This window comes from Pipistrellus hanaki (assembly GCF_964339955.1).
Source record: "Pipistrellus hanaki genome assembly, chromosome: 16".
NCBI lineage: Eukaryota > Metazoa > Chordata > Mammalia > Chiroptera > Vespertilionidae > Pipistrellus > Pipistrellus hanaki.
Window position 1 is genome coordinate 21,590,484 of NC_140518.1, and position 27,195 is coordinate 21,617,678.

General features: G+C 37.0%; 1 protein-coding gene across 6 annotated transcripts in view; it reads right to left on the bottom strand.

Moving 5' to 3' along the window:
• Window positions 1-27,195, bottom strand: part of ACACA (acetyl-CoA carboxylase alpha) — a 246,989-nt gene that overhangs the window by 80,894 nt on the left and 138,900 nt on the right. For all 6 annotated transcript variants that reach the window (XM_084864172.1, XM_084864177.1, XM_084864175.1 and 3 more), the window contains 11 exons: window positions 26,401-26,544; window positions 25,513-25,609; window positions 23,997-24,104; window positions 19,965-20,021; window positions 19,709-19,753; window positions 13,242-13,283; window positions 12,019-12,234; window positions 10,907-11,062; window positions 7,643-7,846; window positions 3,346-3,501; window positions 981-1,127 (listed from right to left, as the gene is read on the bottom strand). In XM_084864172.1, coding sequence (XP_084720298.1) covers window positions 981-1,127; window positions 3,346-3,501; window positions 7,643-7,846; window positions 10,907-11,062; window positions 12,019-12,234; window positions 13,242-13,283; window positions 19,709-19,753; window positions 19,965-20,021; window positions 23,997-24,104; window positions 25,513-25,609; window positions 26,401-26,544 — 1,372 coding nt within the window. The remainder of the gene's footprint in view (window positions 1-980; window positions 1,128-3,345; window positions 3,502-7,642; window positions 7,847-10,906; window positions 11,063-12,018; window positions 12,235-13,241; window positions 13,284-19,708; window positions 19,754-19,964; window positions 20,022-23,996; window positions 24,105-25,512; window positions 25,610-26,400; window positions 26,545-27,195) is intronic.

The following is a 27,195-nucleotide window of genomic DNA, read 5'->3' on the forward strand; positions in this document are numbered from 1 at the left end:
ATTATCATTGTTGGACATAGGATATTGGGCAAAATATGACTTTATATCATGATTAGTGCACAACAGGAGAAAGGTCTTCAAGGCTAGAAAATGCATTCTTGAATAACTATCAGCAATGGGTTCTCTGTTACTTTTATTCTTTTTAAATATATTTTCATTGATTTCAGAGAGGAAGGGAGAGGGAGGGAGGGAGAGAGAGAAATATCAATGATTAGAATTATTGACCAGCTGCCTCCTGCATGCCCCCCACTGGGGACCGAGCCCACAACCCAGGCATGTGTCCTTGGCCCAAATCGAACTTGGGACCCTTCAGTCCACAGGGCAACGCTCTATCCACTGAGCCAAAACAGCTAGAGCTCTGTTACTTTTTTTTATGTTGAACCCCCTGGTTCTGAATGAGTCCTTTTAAGAATATATTTACCCTGCTCACAGATCAAATTACCTGAGCATAAAATAGATATCCAAATAAAGAAAAACATTACACAAAAAACAGTACTTTAAATGCTCTTATTATAGAAATGTCAAAAATTTCAAACATATACAATAAGTGAGAAAATAATCTATTCCGTATCTATCATCCAGCTTCAATAACAACTCATGGCTGATCCTATTACATCCATATTCCCACATTCACTCCCCATTATTTTGAAGTAAATTCTATATATCAGATAATTTCATCTGTAGTTATTTTAGTGTTAATATTTAATAGAAAAATACTATTAAGGAAAACAAAATTGTAATATCATTTTAAAATAAGATAGTATCATTATCATACCTACAAAATTAAACAATAATTCTGTAATAACCAGTTAATGTTCTCTTTCTAAAGAATTCTACCAATAAGACTGCTTAGTAGTTGGATCTGAATTAACACCATTTAATGACCATCCCATGAAAAGATGATACTGGTGAACTAAGAAAGGGGGGAAGGGGATGATACACAGAACTAAGAAAGGGGGAAAGGGGACTCAACTACTTGCCTCATTTCCTCCTGGAAGCCTGTTCATGTGGACCAGTTGACCTTGATCATCCAACACGAGCTCAGTGTAGGTCAGTATGTCAGAAGGCAGAGGGGGTGACGGAAGGAATGCTTGAGTGGACATAGACTCCCAGAGTTTGATCAGGGACTAGTGGAAGAGAGAAGTTTTACTAATCAATGACAATTAGAATTTCAACATACATAAAAATGAAAAGATTTGGCCATTCTCAGTTAAAATATATTTGTTATTGCCCTGGCCGGTGTTGCTCAGTAGTTAAAGTGTTTGCCCTCAAACTGAAGAATCTCAGGTTCAATTCCCAGCCCCAGTTGGGGTGGATACAGGAAGCAACCAATTGATGTATTTCTCTTATGTCCATGTTTCTCCTTCTCTCTCTCTCCCCCACTTCCACTCTCTCTAAAAATCAATGGGAAAAAATATCCTCGGGTGAACATACAAGATTTGTTATTATTTTTCACATAAAGTATTTTACATGCCAAAAATCAGGCATTTTTCCAATACAATCAAACTACTGAGTGGTTCTGAATCAGCACTAGAGCATTAACAAATATACTAAAACTAACTATATCCCTGGAAATTAAAATCAGAAAGTATTATCAATCCTCCTTAAAACAAAATGAAGAAAATTCTTTATATATATATATATATATATATATATATATATATATATATATATATATATATTTTTTTTTTTTTTTTAATTGCTTTTTACAGAGAGGAAGGGAGAGAGAGAGCTAGAAACGTCGATGAGAGAGAAACATCGACCAGCTGCCTCCTGCACACCCCCCACCGGGGATGTGCCCACAACCAACGCACATGCCACTGACCGGAATCGAACCTGGGACCCTTCAGTCCACAGACTGACGCTCTACCACTGAGTCAAACCGGTTTCGGCAAAAAATGAAGAAAATTCTTAGAGAAACTTGGTAATAGAAGAATAACCAGGAAAATGACATAACACTTGACCAATACAAAGAAATCCCAAGAGGCAAAAATAAAGTTTCTATTAGTGGTTCAGGAGAAGCACCCCTTTTCTAATAACTTTTAAGAGCTACAGGCTCATAAACAGGAATTAGTTCACTAGAGGTGTATGACTATTTGTAAATACACATGTCAATTCTGCTCAAATTTGAGAAAAAAACCAGATAGCTAGCTACACCTACCCATTTAGAAGCCATCTTGATTTCCATTTCCAACTTCCTATTATCAAAACAAGTGCCTCATGAAATGGGAACTAGTTGTTTCTTTGCTTACTCAAAGCAACATTTAAAGACAATATGACTCATTCATATTTAGATGTCCTAATCATTCCATTTATGTCTATTCTATAGAAAGAATTATATAGAATGTGATCTCTACTTATAGCATTGGCATGGAGAAAGAAAACCAACACTCAACTTTTAGACTAACAATGCCAGTAATACTGAATAATGGTATCTACATTTCAACAGAGAGAACTTGTAAATAAGTAGTTACCTAAGGAAATCTCTTATATTTGTGAGTAATACAGGAATTACATATAGACTATTTACTAAGACTACATATATTACCTTAGTAAAATTCAAATATAGTGATATTGGGGTATTAACTAGGATATTTGGAAAAATCCTTTATTTATAGATTTTTTTTAAAGGACAAATTCAGTATTCTTTTGATACCTTATTTTTTATCTGCACATTTTTCTGCTGGTGATATACTTTTTTTGCCTTCTATTGATGGAAGAAAAATCTGCAGCATAGAGATGATTCACCATACAGATCAAAGGAATTTATTTTCATATAGAGGATAAGACTCATAATATATTTTCTCAAGCTAGTTTTTATTCAGCTATAATAAATCTCCCACAAAAGAACTGATACTTTAAACTGTGTACCATGAACTCTGTATCATATATTTGTATATGTTATCTATATTGATTTTCATATTAATCTAGGCTATGAGCTGGAGAGACTTGGGTTATCTTGGAAAACAGGAAAATGAAAACTAGAGTTTCCAACTTCTTTAATATCCGTAATTTGAATACAGGCTTAAGAAATATAGACCTGAATATAACTCCTCACACAGATCATTATAAACTACCATCACAGGCATGCAGTCTCAGTTTACTCTCAACTACTCAATAGAAGTTTCGATCCTCACTATTTCTCCTATTAATTCACAAAGAGCCATCCAAAATCTAAGTTGGCAGTCACCAAATCCCAAATAAAATAGAAATGAGAATAGTGTCAAGGTATTTCCTGCCCTTTAGGAGTGCATCATTCCAGTCTAAGCTGCATCTGATGGAGAGTCAAGAAAACCTTGTCTCTTTGGAATAGGTCAGAACCTCCCAGTTAGCTGCCACCGTTACCTGTCGAAACATCTCTGGGATGTCATATATGTATGTTGTCCCTAAGGACTGTGCTTGGAACCTCTTTGATTGAAGCAGGTCTTTGGTCACATAGGGAGTGTTGATTAACATTCCATGCAATGGTCCCTGTTTGTCTCCATATGCCTGAAACATGATCTGCAGGAAAAAGAGGAAGGCATGGGGCGTTGAGACAGAGAAAAACATCAGAGAGCAGCCTATAAGGGCTTTTTTTAATAAAAGTTATTTCTTGAAACACATTTTTGGTGGGTTGAGTAGCTCAGATATGCTTCTTAACATCGGGTACATGGTGCTCTCACTTCTCTACAAATTAACCAACTACAAAAAATGGTATGTAGCTAACTGTACACCACTGGCTGCTTTCACTTTTGGATTTGTTTAAATCAATAAGAAAGCACAGTGTAAATTTCACATTTCAGAGACAGACTGACAATGCTTGCCTTCTAAAGTGACTTGAATCCCACACATTCAGAAATGGAGTATATGTCAACTAATGCCAGTCTGAGCAGTGCTCTAGTATTTAAGTTGAGAAACAGAGATGCACTAAAGAGACTTATATTCTTTCCCCAGCGTTACAAGGCCAGATCAGGCTCTACTGTATCATTTATGTTTCAGTCCATTTGAGGAGAAGGTGCTTCATAAGTATTATTAGCCAGAGAAAGGCTTCAAAGAGTTCTGTTACAAGTGAATTTCACCCATCCATGTAACTAGTTAATTCTTATTAGCTTAAAAGACATAGTCTGTGGTAAAAAATATATATTTTATTAAATAATATATACATCTATATAATATATACATGCACACACACATATATGCACATACATATATATATATATATGTATTCCCCCAGAACACCATGTCTACAACTAGTGACTAGCTCCTGCAATACTTATACTGTCTCATAATGAAATCACCAGACAAACTTTTAATCAAATATTTCTAGAAGAGTACTTCATATTCCATACATTTAGTTTTATTTGCTTATCAATATTTATAAGGAATGCCATTATTTCTATTCAATTAATATTTATTGTGTGCCGGAGGTTATATGACACTAAACTAGGCACTTTATGCATGAATACACAAAATCCAGTTTCCCAATTCAGAGAACAGAAATGGAGATTGGGGTGTAAGAGTATGTGTATCTACCCACATATCTATTCAGGCCTAATATATTTAAGCTTAAGTCTACTATTAGTGATTAGATTTGTGAACCTACTATACAGGCATAAGAAGAGAATTAACTGCTTAGCTAAAAACCTTGGGTATAATTCAGCTCAGTGAATCCTTAGCTGCTTAGAGCAGAGGAACAAGTGAGTTCTGCCGACTTGTCAAAAAGGTCCTATTTGGGGCAAAACTCATCTTGGGTGCTCAAAACCCCATAAAATGGAGTTTCCAGCCCATTTCCAAATGACCAATGGTGAAAATCACCAGATGGGAGGTAAAATTAGCAATGTCTTAGGAATGTGAGAGATAGAAATAGTAATGTCTATTATTTCAGAACTAGAGGCCCAGTGCACGTGCACAAAATTCGTGCACTTGGAGGTGGCCCCTCAGCCTGGCCTGTGCTCTCTTGCACTCTAGGAGCCCTTGGGGATGTCCGAATGATGGCTTAGGCCCACTCTCCGTGGGGAGTGGGCCTAAGCTAGCAGACATCCTTAGCACTGCCTTGGAGGCAGGGGAGGCTCCTGCCACCACCACTGTGCTTGCCAGCCATGAGCCTGGCTTCTGGCTGAGTGGTGCTCCCCCATTGAGAGTGTACTGACCACCAGGGAAAGTTCTTGCATTGAGTGTCTGCCCCTGGTGGTCAGTGCACATCATAACAACTAGTTGTTCTGCTGTTTGGTCAATTTGCATATTAGCCTTTTATTATATAGGATGAACTGAGCTATATACATAAAACATCTCAATAAAGGTGAATTTTAAATGTGTACTTATCCCTAACACTATACATTGCATATCAATTGACATGCAATGGATTACCCAGATCTCTTCTCCCCACAAATAACTACCTGACATGAGTGTTCATTACAACTAATACCATTCATGAATGAAACTCATGCCAGTCAACTTTCTCCCTATCGTCAAAAAGAGTAAACGATGTGCCAAAGTAAGAGGTTGAGAGTAATGGATAGTACTAGAAGGCTCTGAATAATCAGCTCTGTTGATCCCATTTTCTACTCTAATGGACATAATTAAAAATTGGTAAAGTATATGTTTTATGAGTTCATGAAAATAGGTACATACTTAATATAGCACACTCTTTTCACCAGAGGCCATCAAAAGAGCTTCTCTTGGAAAACAAACTCTGATCCCAGATAGTCTGTTCTCTTAGAGCCCTGTTCTTATTTTATGATGGCAGAATCATAATATTACAGAGAAACTAATAATTGTCTTCCATAATGATGTAAATTTCTTGAGAACAGAGATCACTTTTTTTTGTATTCATACTGCCTGAAACACTATAGGTGGTTAATAAATGTTAAATTAATGAACAAATAAATGAATGACATGCATGGTTCTATATTATTTTAAATTTATATGGTGACTCACTAGAGCAAAGATAGGGGAAAAACAAATCGTCAATAAGCACCAGGTAGGCATTAGGAATGCCAGAATTGGGTTGGAGGCTGTTTTTCTTGTGGGTTCCCCCCAGTTCACACAGGGCAGTGGCCATTGAACTCTCTCATTAAAGCGCCTGAGGGAGACCTCCGCCTTCAGGGTTTCCTAAATATGCAGGACCTAAATATGGTGAAAGAGGTTCTCCCTTAGGTTAAAGGTAGCTCATTCATTCATTCAGATACGTATTGAGTGCTTATTTTGTGCCAGGCGGCAAACTAAACCCTGACTGAAGGCTTCTGTGCCTTTTATGTCCCTGTGTCACCACCAGCCAGCATGAGGGAAATCTAAGAGCTTCCTGATCAAAGAAAGGGGGAAAAGTAGTTATAAAGAACAAACTTATTTATCATAAACACTGAAATCTCAAGAGGCCATCTTATTTTTCACAAGAATAGACTTGCCCTGAAGCGATTGTAGAAGTTAATTAAAAACATCCCTACCCATGAAAAGCTTTGACTGAAAATGTCTTTAAGATTGCCCTGAAAAACATCAAATGCAGGAAAAATTATTGAATACTCTTTTTCCTGGCCAACCCCTCACACTCTTGTGCGCTTCTCTGTTTTAACTGCTCACTTCTCACAGGACAGATTTCTCTGGCCATCTAACTTGGACTCAAAGCACAAAATGAAAGGTCACTCCTAACAGCTATCCAGACTCAGAGTTTTAAAATTCATCTTCAAAGTACTGATAAAAATGTCTTTTCTTGCCTCTGTTCCAGGATTTAAAAGGACACAGATAAAAACAAGAGACACATAATCTCTTCCTGGCACCCAATGCATAGAATAGACTGAACCCTTTGAGTGCACACACTGGAGCAAGTTCAACCTTTCAACAAAAGGCATGCACTTTCCAAGACTATTATCCAAAGTCTTGAAATAAAATCTCAGTTCATAAAAAGATGTGAACAATGGTGCACCAAACTAAATTCAGTATCACAGCAAATGGCACAAATATTTAGAAACTAAGGTGATAAAACAGACTAAAAAGAAATTCTGTTATCACAGGACCAAACTACTAAAAAAGTCACTTTCCATTTTCACATTCTCAATTTTTCTACCTGAAAAATGGTTAAAGTTTGCCACTTTGCCCTGTTATAGACATATAATACTCTGAACTCTTTGAAGATAATGTGTATAAATGGAGTATCATAATGGTTAAATATGATAAAACTCACTCCTTGATATTGCTCAAACTATTATGTTGAAATTTTCCTTCTTTAAGATAGAACTTGGTGACATATTTCAACAATTTTCCTTTCTTTACTTGCTAATGAGTGGTCTAACTAGGTTGAAAACAGGAAGAACAAATCAGATCAGAAAAGGTGAGATTGCTCAAGTAGCCCTAGAGCCTACCTAAGGCGAGCCCCAAATTACACAATTACCTCTGGAGTTAGGTTCACTTGGCATCTATAAGGGCTCACCAACACATAACTAAAAGTTGGAAGTTTTATAACACCCATGATTAGGAACATAGTCACATCTTACGAGGCAAATGAGGTTTTTCAAATTCATGCAATCATTTAATGAGGACAACCCCACTAGGTGAACCAATGGGATTTATGAGTTTGGGTCTTCTATAGCAAATGCAAGTGGCTTATCCTTAGGACCAAATAAAAACTTTGATGAGATCTCAAAGTTTGACTAGTTCTTCACTGCTGTACCTGTGCTGTCCTGGAGTCAGTCACTTCCTTGTACAGGCTGATGTCCAAGTAATAGCCAGACTCGTTTGTCAGGAAGAGGCGGATGGGAATTGCTTTTCCGGTTGGTGTCAGGCGAATGTTGATTTTCAGTTCTGCCTGGAGGACGCGTAATTTCCACAGCCGACTTCCATAGCGCATTACCATGCTCCGCACAGATTCCTCAATCTGACACACACACATCACCAAGCACAAAACTTAAAAACCAGTAACTAGGACCTGTTTTAGGTCTGCCCATCTTTGGGAAAGGAAGAATGGAACAAGATGCTGGTTTCTCAAGGTGTGTACATGTATTCCTTACAAAAAGTCATATAGTTTCTCCCCCAACCCTACTTTTGCTTAGATAAGTCAGGGACAATTTCATGCTGGCCTGTTGTATGAGCAGTTTTCTATGTCTAACAACACCCAAATGTGTGCAACTCCTTCCCTCTCTTCCAATTTTATTCATATTCTATCTCAAAGGTCTGCAATATCTAAAATTACAAGCTATGGGATTTAAGAGAAAGCCCCAAATAAGAATAAAATCTCTAGTTAAATAGCTATTAAGTAACATTTATATGCATGGTAACTATGTTTCATTGCACTTTCAGGACCTTAAATCAACATAGCAATTACCACTATGAACTTTTTTCCATACATTTTATTAAACTTTATAATATATGTCTCTTGGTAAATTGCACAAATTAAAAATAGGCAATTTGTAAGTGGTGCTAGAATGGTTTCTGTAAACAAAGCTCTGAAACTTGGTCATTGCCTAGTCCTGTGGTCGGCAAACTGTGGCTCGCAAACCACATGCGGCTCTTTGGCTCCTTGAGTGTGGCTCTTCCACAAAATACACGGCCTAGGCGAGTCTATTTTGAAGAAGTGGCGTTAGAAGAAGTTTAAGTTTTAAAAATTTGGCTCTCAAAAGGAATTTCAATCGTTGTACTGTTGATATTTGGCTCTGTTGACTAATGAGTTTGCCGACCACTAGCCTAGTCCAACTGGGATTTAAGTATATGAAGCAGATGTTCCTAGTTTCCCTAAGTTTTATACCAAGTCAGTTTAGTGTTTCTAGTTTTCAGGGTCAGGGAAATTATTTTAACCCTACAACCTTAGGTGTGATTTCTCCTTATTGATACACTAGAGCAAAAAATATATTTTTTTCCAACATGGCTGCAGGGACATACTACTCAAAATTCATGTTTCTTAAGAGAAGTATCTTTCTAAAATTCTTTCTCAACACAGAAAACTCTGAAAAATAACTCACACAACCCTTCTCTTGTGGCTTTTCAGAAGTATGTGCCACTCCTGCAATTTGCTTCTGCGCCACAGAATTTTAGGTTAAAATAGGTTTCAAGGAGTTAACTATCCCCACATTTGCTTGTTAACCAAGTATCCATTCTTTTCTCAAGGGGACAAAAATCAACATCCCTCTATAAAAGAAATTAACAGCTACCTATGATTAGAAAGGCAGAACCAGGGTATACGGGTATATGGAGTAGAACGGAGAGGCTGATGTTAATAACTCCATGAGAAACTGTAGGCTAACTCTATAAATACATATAGTTATATAGTGTTCAGGCCATGTTTTAAGTCTTTCAGCTTCATCAGTCCCAGAATGCTTAGGGGAACCTTTGCTTAAACTACATGATGAGACTTGGTACTCAATGCGTTGTCCTGTCTGAGGCTCTCCTGACAGATAAAACAACTGATCAATAGCTTGGAGTCTTGAAGAAAAAAAAAGTAGAAAAAGATTTTTCAGGTCTTCATACTAAGTTCAAAAAGCAAAAGTCTATGCTTACAACTGATCATGAGAAAGGGGTATGCCCAGGTGGTGCGGCTCAGTGACTGAGCATCGACCTATGAACCAGGAGGTCAATTGTTTGATTCCTGGTCAGGGTACATGCCCACGTTGTAGGCTCAATCCCCAGGAGGGGGCATGTAGGATGCAGCTGATCAATAATTCTCATTATTGAGGTTTCTATCTCTTTCTCTCCTTTCCTCTCTCTCTCTCTCTCAAATCAATAAAAACATAGTTTAAAAAGAAATAAAGGGGTATATACTGGCTCTCCTATCCAATTCCACAATATGAAAGAAAAAGGTTAGAGGGAGCAGAAGCAGAAAGCAGCCTTCTGTGGGATAAAAGGTCAAGTATAGAATCACTTTGTTTTTCTTCCTTAAATTATATGGAATGCATTTTAGAACAGAGCCTCATACAAGAAAACATATATAATACTTGTGAAATTCCTTATTAGCCAAATTTTCTACCTGTGGAAAAATACTAAAGACAAATAGGTTAGATACTTAAGAAGGTACATTACATCCCTAAGCCATCAGCTAAGTAACATTTAGTACAATGAGGCAGTGATTCTGCCAAAATGCCCAATAGCAAGTTAATTATTCTAGATGAGAAATCCTAAGGAATTATATAAGACTAGTGGCCTGATGGCAAAAAACTCGTGCAAGGGGGAGGTTGTCCCTCAAGTCCGGCCTGCACCCTCTCTAATTTGGGTTCCCTCCTGCAATCTGGGACCACTGGCTCCTAACTGCTCACCTGTCTGTCTGATCACCTCTAACCACTCTGCCTATCAACCTTCTTGCCCCCAATTGCTCCCCCCACCAGCCCACTTGCCCCCAACTGCCCCCACTGCCGGCCAGCTCACCCCCATTTCCCGCCCACCAGCCTGCTCACCCCCAACTGCCTTCCCTCCTGGCCTGATCGCCCCTAACCATCCTCTGCCTTGACTCCACCACCATGGCTTTGTCCGGAAGTTCTCCCAGTCTAATTAGCATATTACCTTTTTATTAGTATAGATAAGATTGCTATCATGGCAAATATCATTTTACAGGCACCAATGGAGGAAGTGGAAAAGATTCTATGTTTTTATAACTGCTTATAAATAAATAACCAGCAAGATAAATCATACCACCTTCATTTTTGAGGTCTGCTTTTCAATGCTATAGCAAATTTCTGACACCATCCCAAAAAACAGTCTTATAAGCATTCTGTAAACTTCATTTATTTTTTTCATTCTATAAACTTTAATTAGCAATAATCGCGCCTCGGATACACCTCATTGGCTACGATACTGCCACTGCGCAAAGCTCATTCTGTAAACTTTAAACATCAAGGGCTCAACCAGCTGATCAAGAGTACCTGTGTCCAGGTCCTAGTGAGAATAAATATGAATGAATCTCACTGCTTGTGTTTGCTACTTCAGGGAGAGAAGCTAAGCAGAAATGTACCTTTGATGGATCCATGATGACTGTGGGTACAAAGTTGAGGAAGATGTGGTTGCAGTCAGTACGAACATTAGTATTATTAAAAGCGACTTCCAACTCATCCATGGCTTCCAGGAGCAGCCGCTCCCCTTCATTTTGTAGATATTCAAAAGAAGCTTCCTATGCAGGAAGAAATCACCATAAATATTAATGTTTTAAGAGGCAATAATGAAATGGCTAGTATAATTACTTAAGCAATGGTATGTCATGAATCATAAGGCACCTGCGAGAGGTTCATTGACCTTTCTCCCTAGTCAGCCTAATAACCACAAGCAGCAGGGGCAGATTAAGAATTCCTGCAGTCCTGGCTGGCGTTTCTCTGTGGTTAGAGCATTGACCCATGGCCCAAAGGGTCTCAGCTTCGATTCCTGGTCAAGGGCATGTACCTGGGTTGCAGGTTCAATGCCTAGCCCTGGTTGGGGTGCGTGTAGGAGGCAACCAATCGATATGTCTCTCTCACATCAATGTATTTGTCTCTTCCGCTTTCCCCCTCCCCTCCCCTCTCTCTAAAAAAATTAATGGGGAATAAAAATATCCTCTGGTGAGGATTAAAAAAAAAAAAAGAATTCCTGCTGCCTCTTAGTATATAATTTCCTTCCAATAGGTGGGGATACTGGAAACGCTATAGGGTTACAGCTCACATATACCAGAACAGTTTAGAAAGGTTATAGCTATGGGATATAGGAAAAACTAACCCACCAGGAAGCACCTTTCTATACAGAGAAACTACCCTACCTTTAGACAAGTTTATAACGGGATCACTACTAACTTGTCCCACTCTGTTATCACCTAACTCTCCTGTGATTCTGTGATTTTCTGTTAACATGCTTTTCCTTCTCTCAAGTGAGAGTTACTATGCATCCATTACCAAGGAAATTCAAATGAAAGGGAAAAAAGCTTGTTATTATATAGAATATTGACTTTTGTAAGAGAAATGATTCTCAGACTTCGGTTGGTTATTAGAGAGTGAGATGAACAAGAGCTTTGACTCAAAAAGAAAAAACCTAATTTTGAACCATGACTGTTCCTCTGTCCCTTCCCTCAAGGATAACTTCCCATTAAAGTACAGCACCCACCTTGGTGACCAGATCAGAATGTCTGATGATCGCACGGACAAAGAACCTATAATCTGTCACTTCTGTGCCCACTTCCACTTTGGCTGCCCCAAGATACAGGTGCATCTTGTGATTAGCACATGGAATGGCAGTGAGGTCAAAATTTCTCATCCGGTTCAGCTCTAACTGGAAGGCAAGGGCAGGCTCCAAATGACGATAGATACGATCCTCCTCAAACTGAGCACAAGAATTGGAGAGAAAAAAAAACAGCCCACCAGAAGTGGTTACAGAGTGATATTATGAATGCGTACGTATGTAAAAGAGATGCTTAAAAATAAAAACATAAGGTATGATGTGCTGATGAACAACAAAAATGGTCTACATACAAGGATAATGCTATAGCTTACATGAGGTTAGGCGCTAAAGAACCTATTTAACTTACCAAGCTTTCATCATTTATGCTTTTATAAGTGATGATGCTCTCCATTAAAAAGAAACAAAAAATCAATTCCTCCAGAACTGTAGCATTTAATATCTTTGTAATTCTTTATTTTTTTTAACAATGAACTACAAACTGTTTCACATTAATAACTACTTCACATACCAGTGTTTTGGTTTTACCCATCTAGTCTAAAATGCTCATGGGCAAAACTCATGTCTTATACTCTTATAATTTCTGGCACAATACAAAAGACACAGTAAATACTTGACATATGAACATCATATAATTTTTTAAACAGAGGTATTTGGCTTTGAAACATCCTATATATACACATATGTTTTTGTAAGAACTATATTTACATTTAATATATTTTTGCTGAAATTAAATTGTTTTTCCAGAGTACATGTCAACTTAGTGAATGGTAACAGGAAGAAACCAACACAGTCTGAAGTTTGTATTTTAAAAATTGAAAAAACATAACTCTGAATATAAACAAACTGTCTGTAGGTGATGAAAATAATCCTACTAAATGTAGCAGTCCTTTAATATCACATCAAAAGCATAAAGATGATTTTGAAATTTATTGCATTCTTGGGTAGGTCAGAATATTTGATTATTTCCTAAACCAAACTCTTTCAGAAGAGAGTCTTCTTTCGTTCTAAGATACGTGTAAGGCAAAGGGAAGCACAAATTCAATTAGAGAAAAGAATGGCAAAGATATGCCACTCTTAGGCTTGTAAGGAAAAAGAAACATAAAAAACAAACAAACAAACAAAAACAGAAGGAAGGAATTAGTTCTTACCTTATCCCTTGCTCGGAACGTGAAAAATTTAGGGAATTCTCTCTGTGTTAAAAGAAGGGGAAAATGTATCAGTCCTTCATAGATATGGTTCTTTGGGGATCAACACATAGTACAGAAGCACTCAAGCATCTAGAAGACAGTTTCTTAGAAAACACAAACCTTAGCCTGGGGAATGTGAATGATCCTCTGGGTAACCATCATTTTGACTCCACTTCCACATTTGAGAATCACCACACTATTAACCTAACTTTAATAGGTACCCTCTCCTGGGGGGGAGGGGTTGGGGAATCGTATTTTTTCATCTCCCAAGTGAAAAAAAAAAAAATTCTTCCTGGGTGTTGCTCTTGGCACCTCCTGGCAAATAAAACCAATATACTCTCTAAGCTTCTGCATTGCAACAGCAGTTATTGGACTGATTTCCCAAGTTTCCCCTTAAGAAACTCTTAAAATGTAAACTAACCAGAAAGCATAAAATCCCTAATCCATGTGTTTTCCTCATTCACTCTCAAATCAAAATTTTAAGGGTTTAAACAATAATGTTTTAACAATAATGTTTCAAGACAAAAGTAAAGATGTTACTTTGGTCACTACCACTACAAGTATAAGAAAGAATGGGGTGGAACTAGTGAACTTGGAATCATTTGGTCTTACCACTCTTTTTGCAGGGCATTACAAAAGAAAGCAACCAATTTACTAGAACCTTATTAATTAACAAAGATGAATTCAATTAGCAGAGTCCATTAGTTTCTGAAATTTAACTTATTAACATCAAATACCCGTTTCTTGGATGGGAAGCTCTATTGGTGGTGTTAGAGTCAAGTCATTACTATGTGCCTCTACAGGAGGTTTCATTAGGCATCTTCTTCATTATGAGTGCAAAATAATTACTCATTGGGACAAGGCAGAGAAACCAGGGCTAGCTGCATAAATGTCTGTCAATGAGCTTTAGGAAACCTGAAATGAAAGCCTGCTAGGTGGCATTGCTCCCATGTGTTGTCCCCCTGAATGCTCTCAACAACCTCTCGAGGTTAGGTATCCCACTTTACAGCTGAGAAGCCATGACCAAGTGATATGCCCAGTATCAGAAACCTAGAATATGAACTTGGGTCTCTTCATGCCCTTCATCTCTACCACATTACTTCTCAAGTGCAGAGCATTAACTCCATTTTTTTTTTTTTTTATAATCCAGGTTCATTAGAAATCTTCTCTTTAAACAGAAATTAAGACTTTTTAAATTAAAAAACAAAAACAAAACTCATACTGAAAAGTTGTGGTTCATGAATTTACTGAAAACTTGTTAAATACTTTCCACAGGTATTACACCTCACCCTCACCTTAACTATAGCTTGCACAGTTAGTAAATCTTCTTACATTTTCTTTGCATTTTAACTGTAAAATTGCATTTGACAGGCTTCTAGAGCTTGTTTAGCAAGCCTGGGAAACCACCTGTCCAGGCTAAGGTCTTTAAAAGTCTTTTGAAAGTGAACTTTACACAGCACTGATCTTTTACTGATGATGTTTTTATTCCAAGTAATTCTCTAATTCCCCTGAATAGTAGTAAAGAACATGGGGAAGACTTCAAGATTAAACAGAAAGATGTTCAGCTGCATTGTCAGTAGGTTGCATGCTCAGGGCTTTATAGTCTCATTTTTGTTTTATTCTTGAGAAATATGGCTGTCAGAGCACTAGCTAAGGTAACACAAGTCAAAAAAAGGAAGGGTAACAAAATCCATTAATGAAATTTCTGAAAGAAAAGTTAAGGAAAGTAATGTATTAAATAAATATTTTAACTAATTGTTAAGACAGAATAGAAGAGTGTGATAAATATTTATTTAGTACATTTATTTAAATGACTATTTTCCTTCAAAAACATAACAATGAAAACCAAAAAACACTTTTTTTTTTTTTTTTTTTTTTACCAATTAAACAACTAAAAAATTTTGTAGCAACTGAAAGGCATGAAAAGCAAACAATTTGAATAGAAATGCCTTTATTACAAATAATGAAAGAGACTGATTAATTCTTGGCAGGGTGGGAATAGACCACCAATAAGAAAAACAACTTTCATTAAAGTTAGCTAAGAAAAGGTGTTATGAGATAATATCAGCAAACATTTTTTGAGTAAATTTTAGCTCTGCAGAAAAATCCTCAATTTAAGCATGAAACATTCAGAATAGGAGAGTAAGAAGTTCTGTGCATTGGGACAGCAGGATTAATGAGCAATTCTTCAAGTTTGAGAACTTTTATAGAAAGTCACCTCTTTTGGCACTCAAACACACACACAAACACACACACAAAAATCACAGGAATACAGAAAAACCCAGAAAAGAAATACAAAAGTCTGATCCTATAGTTTTAGTAAATTCCTTCATCTTACCTCATCCTCATATTGCCAATTTTTCCACTAAATGCATTCGTGCTTATTCTATCACTAATATAATTGCTTTCCAGATATTCTACTAGTGTTATGGGCAAATATCATAATTGAATGTACACAAAGAAAAACCCTCTTAGTGTTCTGGTACTAAAAAACAAAAGAATGCAACATTTCTCAGGAAGAAATTATACCCCTGCTGTGTTCTAAATCAGCCAACCATCATCAAGACAATCAAAATAATTTGACTAAATTAGCCAATCAAGACACCCTGCAAATCAGAGAATGTGAAAACCTGCAACAGAAAACATCATAGCTGATTATGATACTAATAATCATGTTAAAAACCTAATGAGATGAAGAAATTGAAAGCTTGCTGGTGCAATTCTCTTTTACCTCAACATGCTGAGAACTAATTATATAGACTGTAATTAAAACAAAAACCCAAAACAAACCTTCTGAAAAACTAATAGTTGATCCACTAGCAAACAAAACTACCAATTTTCCCCCCAGTTTTATTGAGATATAGTTGACATATAAAATTTTTTTAAAGAAATGAACTTAATCGTGATAACTCTTTTCAATAGTAGGCTCTTCTTTCCAAAACATTTCATTTTAAAGTGTGAGTTATTTACATAAAATCAATAAAAGTGCATCTAGGTTATTTATAGCAGAATTTTGCAAATTTCATGAAATCTTACAAACAAGCATAAAAAAAGAAACTTTACAGATGCAAAACTGATTTAGAATTTCATCACAGTTTTTGGCGCTAATGCTCTTGCTTAGGTGGCAAAGGATGAGAAGAAATCCTAAAAATGTGCATTTTAGTATTGTTAAAAACACTTGGCTGAGAAAATATGAAAACCCCAGAAAGTATAATACTTATATTCCAGTTAAATAGTACCTTCTGCTGCACTTTCTGGAACCTGAAATGTGAGTGAAATGAACAGACTTAATACTACATGAAAGTAGAGAGCTGCAGCTTTCATACCTGCAGAAATTCAAAGCTTGCTCTTTGGCTTCCAAGGTTTCAATATTTCTTTTAATATGAAGAAGATGTTTATAAGAATAGGCTCATTTTTCCTCAAATGCTCTGCTACTGTAGAAATGTTAAGCAGTTATTCAAATCCCATGAAAGGTATTTGATTTAATTACATGGTCTGGAAACGGACTCCACACCAAGTGTCCTTAATGCTGACAAATATTGCCAGGTCAGAACAGGCTTCATGTAGAGTCAAGAGACTAAGGTAGCAGCAGGCATTCATTCCAGTGGGAGGGTGGAAGTTTTAGAAATGCTTATAGCCTTCACTGGCATCTGAATAAACACCTAACAGTATACCCACTCTCTAGGAACCTCTACTCTGGCCCTCCTTTGCCTTGTTCTGGTTCTGAAACAGTCTGAGAGACAACTATGTAACAGTAGAGCTGCTTCATCCACACCAGCCAATGTTGTTCTTGAACCAAACTTGGTAACCTTCCTCCTCTCCTTGCCCCCTCACGTACGCTTGCTTTCTCTCTTCTATTCGATAATATAGGGATTTCACAGTGTAGAACAGGAGAGACTGCATACATCACAGTGGATTACCAAGAAGCCAGAGAGATCAAGGGATTCATTTCTAACACTCAGGGAAAGCTTCCTCTTTTTCACACTACACTAACTATGGGGCAAGCACACATCAGATGACATGACAAAGGCTAAGCACCCTTCATGAATCGTAAGCTACCACCAGCAGAGGAACTTGCAGCAATACCATGGCAGTGAGCCCTGGATTTGTACTGCTCCTGCCAAGGGGTCCTGGCTATTGTAGATCCTGGATGGAATTCAGTAATAGTTGCCCTTGCCCCCTGTGTAACCACTAATCATTACTAAGGGGCCTAACATAAAAATAACCCAACTTCTCTGCCATTCAATTCTTCAGAGAAAACCTTGTCTCCATCTTAATTTCTCTAAGTTCTAAAGCAACCTTTCCTACATTCATGACAAATCATGTCACTTAGTAATATAATCAATTTCCCACTTGATGTCACTATAAATAGGAACTGGACCGTGATTCCCAAGAAATACCCACAGCTGGGCTCATTTCCGAGTAGATTTTGGCTATACATGTCCCTATTCAATCTAAGTCCAGAAATATTAGAACAGAGAGGGAAAATATGTTTTAAAGCTATATATATACACACACACACACACACACACACACACACACACTCTAGAACATGACATAGATTTAGCAGTAAGACAGGATATATATTTCTGTATGTATAAAACACATTAAAAAAATGTCCATGATAATTAATTGCTTTGGCTTTTAAAAATTTTTAGTAGAGAGTTTTAATTTATCATGGAAATGCTTATTATGGGAAACCAGTTCACGTGCTATAAACATGAAGGCTTCATCTGAACCATTAGGAAAAAGGAAAACAATTTTACAAATTCAACACAATTCGTCAGAAAAATATAGTATCCCAAAAGATAAAAATCAGGTTTAAGCTTAAGAACCTAGCCCAATACTCTTCCCAAACCCAGGGCCTGGCTCTGGCATGTCTACCCTAGCTCTGGTCAGCATCCACCGGCCACAGTACTTATTCATGGTTTCTCATATTCTATCCCCAAGTATCAATTTTGTTCTCTAAGCTCTGGATTTTTCTTCCTAAAGCTCCAGGGTTCCCTTTAAGCTCCTCATACTTCTTCACTGTCTCCAGTTTCCTATCTAAAATTATTGATTGATATATATCTGTACTCTGCTTGGCTTCCTAACATCAATAACATAGGAGAGCTGTGCAGTCCACAACACTTCCTAGAGCATTTCAGAGAATCTCAGCTCTTTGGTTTGCAGGGTAGACTCTCTTGTTTCTCTATAGACTAGACCAGCGATTTTCAATCAGTGTGCCGCAAGAATTTTTAAAACATGCAATACCTGACTATTTAGTCAGGAATACTGACTTCTTTTCCCTTAGATTGTTAAATTTAAAAAATGACAATAGCCAACACAACAATAGCCATTCGGTGTGAATAAATCAAAATTATAACCATTTTTTGAAATATCAGCAAAAAATATATATTTTTTGATGTGCCACAGAATTTTAGTAATTAGTTTATGTGTGCCATGGAATTAAAAAGGTTGAAAATTGCTGCACTAGACCAACAAGGTGAACTGTTAGAAGGAAAACGAAATGTCAAATGCTAAAGATCTAATAAACAAAAAGGCAATAAAAGCAACCACACATAGGTCCTTAAGTTTAGAAAGTCATTTCCAGTATCCCAAATATTATCTTCATTATTGCAAATGAGCAGGTTTTAAAAACAAATTTAATTATCTTAATTGATAAAACGAAACAAAACAAAAATCTTATCAGAAAAATTAAGGCTTCCTAAGACCCTCTGGAATCCTTAGCTATATTGGGATCGACTTATAAAGAAATGTTTTTACTACAATCAGTCATTTTAGAGAATGACATCTTGATTGCAAACTGGGTTTTTGGTCTTAGTGCTATCATCATCATACTGATCATATGGGTATGCTTTAGGTCAGATACCAGGCTAATAACTTACTTCTCTTTTCAGTAAAACTTTTAATGTCATAAATATTAAGTTAATTCAGTTAAATAGGAGAACAAGCAACTTAACGCGCAATTTTTATTTCCTGCTCCTAAAATTAACATACGACAAAAGTAGCAAGTTAGGTGCGGTTAAGGTATTTTAATAATAAATTATTGTTTCACATAATTGATAATTCTCAAGAATAGAACTTAAATCCTCTTTGGTAAAAGCCAAGATCCCAAAGTGCAAGTGACAGTTCTCTATTGATTCACTGTGTGCGTAGAAGAAATTAGCTCCTGCTTCTACCTTATTAATTCAGATAAATGCATATACTCATTCTTAATTATTTCTCAGAAATATATTGAGAATGTTATAGGGTAGAAAAAAACAACCATAGAAGAATTAAATAGTCATTATAATACTTTCTAAAAGAAGAGGGACCAAACATCAGCCCAGCCCTTCTAAATAACTCACACGTAATCTATGTTTAAATAATCAATGGCAAACAGATAAAACAGTAAATAATATTTCATTATTGTTTCTTTTACTTACATGAAATCTCTGATCCACCTCATAGCTGATCTGTTTCCTAAAATCCTTTCAAGTGAAAGACAGAAAGGAAAGAAATAATAAATTTAAAACCAAACTGAGAAAAAGATGAGTTAATGTTTTTCTTAAACTTGTAGAAAACAGTTATTTCTCTACATAAATTCTATAAATAAGTTTATGATTATAACTCCACTTTCTGACTTTTAAAATTCTAGCAGCATAAGAAATGTTAGACAGGTGTAATTCCATATTGCAATACCTTTTGTGCAACCAGGAAAGTAAGGCGGCGGATTCCATGCTCAACCAGAGTAGCTTTCTATGGAGAAACATGTAAAATAAAAGATAGATAAGATCTCCATTCATCTTAAATCTTACCCCAATTCAGTCCTCCACAGGCTCTAATTGGGCTAAACATCCTTTTTGGTTATCTGTGTTTTGGCTTAGTACCTTCAAACTTGCAAATAAATAAATCTCCATCTGGATCCTGGGACTAAGTCTTATGGGATAGTTTTATATTGATCTTGACAAAATTGAGAGAGAAGTCTGTGTAGGAAAAGGGGTCATATGAAGTCACCTAAATTCTCTGAGGTCTGATTCACTTCAAGGTAGATTTTAGCACAATTCCTACTTATAGAAATCACATTGGTGAGAATGTTCAAATGTGAAGATTAAAACTAAAACAGAAGATAAATGAAATCAGGTCATTCAGATCAGAGGGAGAAGAAGAAAATTTCATAAAGTGGAAAATTCAGGTTCTAAACTGTTGTTTACATTATAGATAACACCTACCATCATATATAGCATTCCTAGAATCCAACCTAACAAATCCTGATCTTTTCACTTCTTCTAGAACATGCCCCCCACCCCTAACTTTACATGAAAGTATTTTTTTAATTCTCTTTAAAAGTTGCTAAATGCAATGTTTAATCGACTTTTAAATTTAGTGATTATTCATACTTCCACTTGCATAGCTGAGCAGTGTATTAGAAGGCAAGAGAGGCCAGCAGTGTCAAGACTGTCTCATATGAATCTTGGGCCTTTGGATCTAAGCTTTCTTCTATCTGTACTGAACTTGGTAAATTTATCTCAAAAGGGAGAGACAAAGGCACAGTTTAATGAGCTAAGTAAACAGCATGATCCTAAGCAAAGAGGGGCTACATGGCAACAAGGAGAAAAACAATTTCACCAGTTGAATGATGTGTAAAAATATATGAGTGACACAAATAGAAAAAATATGTGGGCTTTTACAACCTAAGTCCAGACTTTAGTTTCATCAATTCCTTGCTATAACTTTAACCAAGAGATAAGCTCATAAGCCAATTCTTGATTTTCATGATACTATATATTTTTAAAATCCAAATTGGAGTCTGCTTATAAATAAGCACAGTCCCAAGCCATTTCCTCCTATTGGAGAACATTTTCTAGTATGACATTTGCTTAGTAATAAAATTAATTAGCAACATAAGCAAAATACAGTTGGAAAAATAAATTTCCTAATAATAAATTCCCTGATCAAATATACATAAATTTTGGTTTAATAACTTTAATAAATGATCTGTACTGACATCATAACTGTTATTATAAATAACCAAGTATTGATACTATAATAAGAAAAGGAAAGGAGGGAGGAAGGAAAGAAAGAATGGAGGAAGGAAGGAGTGAAGGGAGGAGTGGAGGGAGGGGTGAGTGGTGGTAGTTCTCAATCTTTCAGTATGCCAAGAAAAAGAAACATTTCTTCTGATACCACCAGCAAAGAATTCCACCACAGCCAACCCTTCAAAGACAAGCATCGATAGCTATGTTCAGGCAAGAGAAGAAAATAACTTTAATAATGCCATGATTTAAAGTCAAAACTGTTATTGCTTTTAAAATTCCACAAGTGGCTGACAATAACAGCAGAGCAACAGGATTCTGATTACATTGTAATAATGCGGGCCTCACAGCAAGTCCACAGCTATTACCCAGCGATTAGGCGCCAGCACCTGGAGAAACTCCATTTGCACTGACTGCTTCAATCTCCTCCTCAAGTCATTTACAAATATATGATCCTAATTTCTATGAGAGAAAAAAAGACATGCTGGGACTAGATTATTTGGACAATTTGGATCAACCTATTTGATAGTTTAATGTGTGCTTTAAAAAAAAGAAACTTTTTCTAAACTGCTAGGAACATGATCATGAAGTGAAAAATAAAACTAGTTATTTCAGCTTTTTTTTTTATTACCTTTCCTTATTTTTATTTTTACATTCTTTTCGAAACACGGAAGTGAAAATGCCTAATATTTCTGGATAAGCACTGTATCCGATGCAGTTAACAGCTTCTCTAGGCTTGGAATGTCAACCCTTACCCTTCTGAATAGCCTCAGGCAATGACAATATATTTCTCTGTGCCTCAGTTTACAAGTCCAGTATAAGAAAAAGGCAATTTCTTATTGCCAATTAATGTTATAAATTTATGTAGTGAAGATGAAGAAACTGCCTCTTTAAATCAACATATGATGACATACAGCACTAAGATGTGTGGGTAATAAAAAGGCTACAGTTGAGGTCAAAACAATCAAATAAGGGCAATTAGTGCCTCAAAACCTGAGAAGGAAATTTTAGATTATCTTAGCATCAGCAGTCACGCACAACATTAGCACTCTTCCAGCTAAGGTTTCTTTGGTCCCTGGTGTCAGGTTAATTTTATGTATTCACAAGACAAGGAGGGGGGGGGAAAGATAAATTTCTCTTCTAAAGAAAAAATCCCAGGCATGTCCCCTATTTTCACTTTTCTGTAAGTGCCTTTCTTCAAGGTGGCCACTCTTAATTTCAGAGCAACATGGAGTAAATGCTAGGACTCACATTAAGCACAAAGTTACCATCTTTTCCCAGGTATCTACCATTAGATTTATATGATGTGAATGCCGATGACATTGTTTATACTGTTAAGCCATTCTATTCAGTTCTTTCTTTATAATAAACACTATAACTAGTAGTTTCCATTCCAAGAAAACACTTGGGTCTTTGTCATTAAAGAGCTCAAGAGGACACTTTGGCATCTATCATATATTGCAATGACATGTAACTATATGTACATTATCATTCTGAGCATGCCTAACCAGTCCCTGCAACTAGACATGAATCATTTCAAGGCTAAAAAAAAAATACATCATTTACCAAAGTACCTAGATCTGTGGCTCCTAGAGGTGGAATTAAAGCCCTTAAATACTAATTTTTGCTCTATCATCTACTAGCTGGTGATCAGAGTCGGAGGAGGTGTTAACCTCTCTAAGCTTGAGTTTTTCCCCTTGTGCAAAACTGGAATAATTCCTAACTAATCTAACCTCATGGGACTGTGGTGAGGTGCAAATAAAAAATTGTACACAGAAGTTCTTTGTAAATAAAAAGTATTATTATTGCTAGTGAATGTATGCTGACCAATTAAAAGTTCAAGGGAGGAAAAATACATTTTAGTTAGGGCTATTCACTTCTGAATGGAAAGTATCTGGAGGGGAAGAGTGAAGGAAGACAGGTAGATCGCAAGTAACCTGTTGTAGTGTCTCAGGTGTGAGGTGACTCGCAGGGGTCCTCAAACTTTTTAAAGTGGGGGCCAGATCACGATCCCTCAGAGAGCTGGAGGGCCGGACTATATGAACTACTAATTCCTACTGTAACACCTCGGCTGCGCTCACTGCCCAAAAAACCTGGCGGGCCGGATCAGACTCCTCTGCGGGCCGCATGTGGCCCGCGGGCCGTAGTTTGAAGACCCCTGGAGGTGAGTAAGGTTTTAAACCAGAGAGATAGTAGTGGGAATTAAAAATCTGAAAACAAAGAAAGAGAAGGAGGGAGAGAAAGAGACAGTACAAACAAAAGACAGACCTTGGTGACTGACCAGATACAAATAAATACATAGATTGTGGTAAAGGAAATGGCAAGGAAAAAGAGGAAGTCAATGATTTCTGAATGACTGGTTACTTGGGTTTTTTGTTTTTATTTTGTTTGGCGGGGCTGGGGGTGGTGGTGGAGCAGATGGGGGTCAGAAGAGGTGAAGAAAAATGATGGAAATTTAGGTTTAAACTATGAAGCTTGATGTCAGTGCAAAATACATTGTAAATAGTTGAGTTTCTATATTTCTTGACATAAACAGATATTCATTATATACTATTAAGTCCCTTTGGAATTTTACCCCTATAGGCATAGAACTATGTGAAGGACATAGCCATCCATAGGATAGGCCTTACAAGTAGCAACTGATAAAAAGATTGGTATGATATCCAGCCAGCAGGTTTCCACCCAGCTGAGGGCTTACATTTTGCTGGGTAAACTCTCTGAACATCGCTGCCAGCCTGTCATCCTCAATATCACAGTCAGTCTTGATAGCCACATTCAGAATGTGAATAGGTTCATCCCTGGGGACCTGTAACCCAAGAACATAAGACAAAGACATTAGGAGGCTGGCTAATACAGAGGCAGAGAAAAATTATAGTACTGAGTAGAATGACTGAAAAAGAGATATGCCCCACAGGACATTTTGATTTGCCCACTAGCACACATAAGCATATTGAAACCACCACCCAACATCCACAATGGGAGATTAAAAGAAGTAAAACATTCACCTTTTAAAAGATAAGGCAGCAAAGGCATTAGCTGGAAGTGGCCCCAAACCTTGACTTGACATGACCTTGAAGATCAGTCTCAATTTTGTTACCAATAAAATGGGAATAAAAACAACTGCCACACTTCTTCACAGAAAGTGAAGAAAAATGAGTGAAAGAAGCCATCTGAACATACTCCCTCATAATATATTTTCTAACAATTTATCATACAGAAGTGTCAAACCACAGAAAAAGAACCTGGTAGGGAAAAACAACAACTTATTTACTGAGAAATGAATATAAGGAACTTAATAAAAAGACAAAGTTTTATTTTATTTTATTTTTAAAAATATATATTTTATTGATTTTTTTACAGAGAGGAAAGGAGAGAGCTAGAGAGCTAGAAATGTCGATGAGAGAGAAACATCGACCAGCTGCCTCTTGCATACCCGCTACCGGGGATGTGCCCGCAACCAACGTACATGCCCTTGACCAGAATCGAACCTGGTACCCTTCAGTCCGCAGACCGACGCTCTACCACTGAGCTAAACCGGTTTTGGCAAAAGGACAAAGTTTTAAACAAAATACATATTTTTCCTGCTATCTAAGTGTACCATTCCCTGAAGACTATAATAGTAGCACTGTGCAAATAAAGAAGCCATCACTACATTAGAATTGAAGCAACCAAAGCTGAATTCTTTGAAACAACATTCAGAGAACCAGAGGCAGCTACAATGGATACAGCCAAGCCTATTCCACAGTATGGATTCCAGGATTAATATGCTTTACTTATGTTTTAGGTAAGAATTTATATTCTACAGATTCCCAAAAATAGTTGATGAGGTATATAAAATTAAATAATATAAAGTAGGGCAAAAAAATGAATTCTTGCCCTGGCCAGTTAGAGCATCAGCCCGTGGACCAAAGGGTCACAGGTTCGATTCCTGGTCAAGAGCATGTTTGGCTGCAGGCTGGATTCCTAACCCCGGTCAGAGTGCAAACAGAGGCAACCTATCAATGTGTCTCTTTCACATCAATGTTTTTCTCTTCTCTCCCTCCATTATCTTTAAAAAAGAAAAAGAAAAATCAATGAAAAAAATGTTCTCAGGTCAGGATTTTTAAAAAAGATGAATTCTTTCCTATAACACTCCAAAGTCGGAAAGATAGTACATACACAGCACAAGTCATGTATCTGAGGGAGCAAAGCAGTCTCCCAAAGGAACAGTATACCTTGTCTTCATCGTACAGAGATGTGTGACCTGCCTCAGGGAATGTGGGGCTTTGGGGTGGGGAATCACAGAAGCACCCCATCACTTCACCAAAGAGCCTGAAAAACACCAGAGAAAAACACCCACCATGAAAATCCAGGTGGCAGAATATGAACGCTGCCATTGCCAGCTCAGTCTAAAAGAATAATCTACCATACCCTGTGTTCAACAGTCAACGGAATGCAAATACCAGTGGCTAGAGGTGATATGCAAAATTTCACCAAGTGGCAGAAATTAGGGGGATGGATTGTTTCAACTTTAATAAAGCATATATTTTTTCTTTTTAATAAAGAATGATCTAAAGCTTTTAGTTTTGCTTTTTTTTTTTTTTTTTTTTTTTTTTTTATGTAAGATATGAGCACTGCTGTCATCATCAGTCTTAAAGTAACAGAAAGAGCCTGGGACTGGAGCAGTGACAGACCAATGTAATTACCCCTCCCCCTAGGGTAATGCATCAGTATACATCAAGAGATAGATGCTGAATGCATTTAATCAAAAGATGTATCGTCTCTGGTGGGCTCACTCTAGTGTTGTGTTTAATTTCTCCTGACATTTCACTCATCACAGAGCAGACAGCTTCTTCTGCTAGCTCCTAAGGAAAACGATGGTTTTTGTTTGTTTCTTTTTTCCTGACCAGGCTCATATAACAACTAGAGGCTTGTAGAGTCTGAGTGAGAGGTAGAAATGGAAGGACATATACCTCTCTGAGGGCATATACAGCAAGGGCTACATCTCCTTAGCTGGCTCATGGCTCTTCTGGGGACCTTTATTCATTTGGCAGAAATCTGAGACTCCCAAAACACAGACGCCCATCGCTCTCTTGTACATACACAGCTCCACAGTGTCTTACCTGACAAAATCTTCGAACGTCCGAAAAGAGACCATTCCGCCCATCCGCTGACATGGTGGAGTGAATGAGTTGTCCAGTAGCACATCGCTGACATTAGCTACATGAGTCATGCCACAGTGGTTGAGGTTGGAGGAGAAGGACATTCTAAATGGTAATTCAACCAAGTGTGTTAGACAAGGAGGGTAGGAGCAAGGGCTGGGAGAGTGACAGCAGGGAAAAGGAGCTAGGAGAAAACTCAGAAATAGGGTCAGGTTGCAGAGCAGATTTGGTTTTTTACCCCGTATGGATAAGGCTGTCTTACTATAGTCACATTAGCGTTTTCATTAGAATTCCACCACCACCCCACATATATAGACACACAAGCTGTATTTTTACAACTCCAAAATTTCTCCAAAAAATCTAAGGACTGTCAGGAATTTCATGGCAGTTTTAATACAATGACATCATGGCGTGTCTAATGAATAAACAGCACATAGGGGTTAAAAACCACTCTGCATCTTCCCCTTCCCTAAAACATTTCTTATTTTAAAAGGAAGTAAGCAAGCCAAGTAAGTTGTAACTAGGCAACACTTAAGGTATTTTTCTCTAGTAACTAATAGATTAAGTATTCACAGATAGATATATGCATGTGCAAAAACTCTAAGTCATTTGGAATGGTTTAGTAGATCAGTATAAAAAACATTATTTACCATACAGAAACAAGTCACAGTCTAAAAAAGGAACTTAGGAAGTATTTACTTTTTCTTTTAATGAGCTGATAGAGATAGCAATCCTAAGGATTACAGCTCCTCCCTT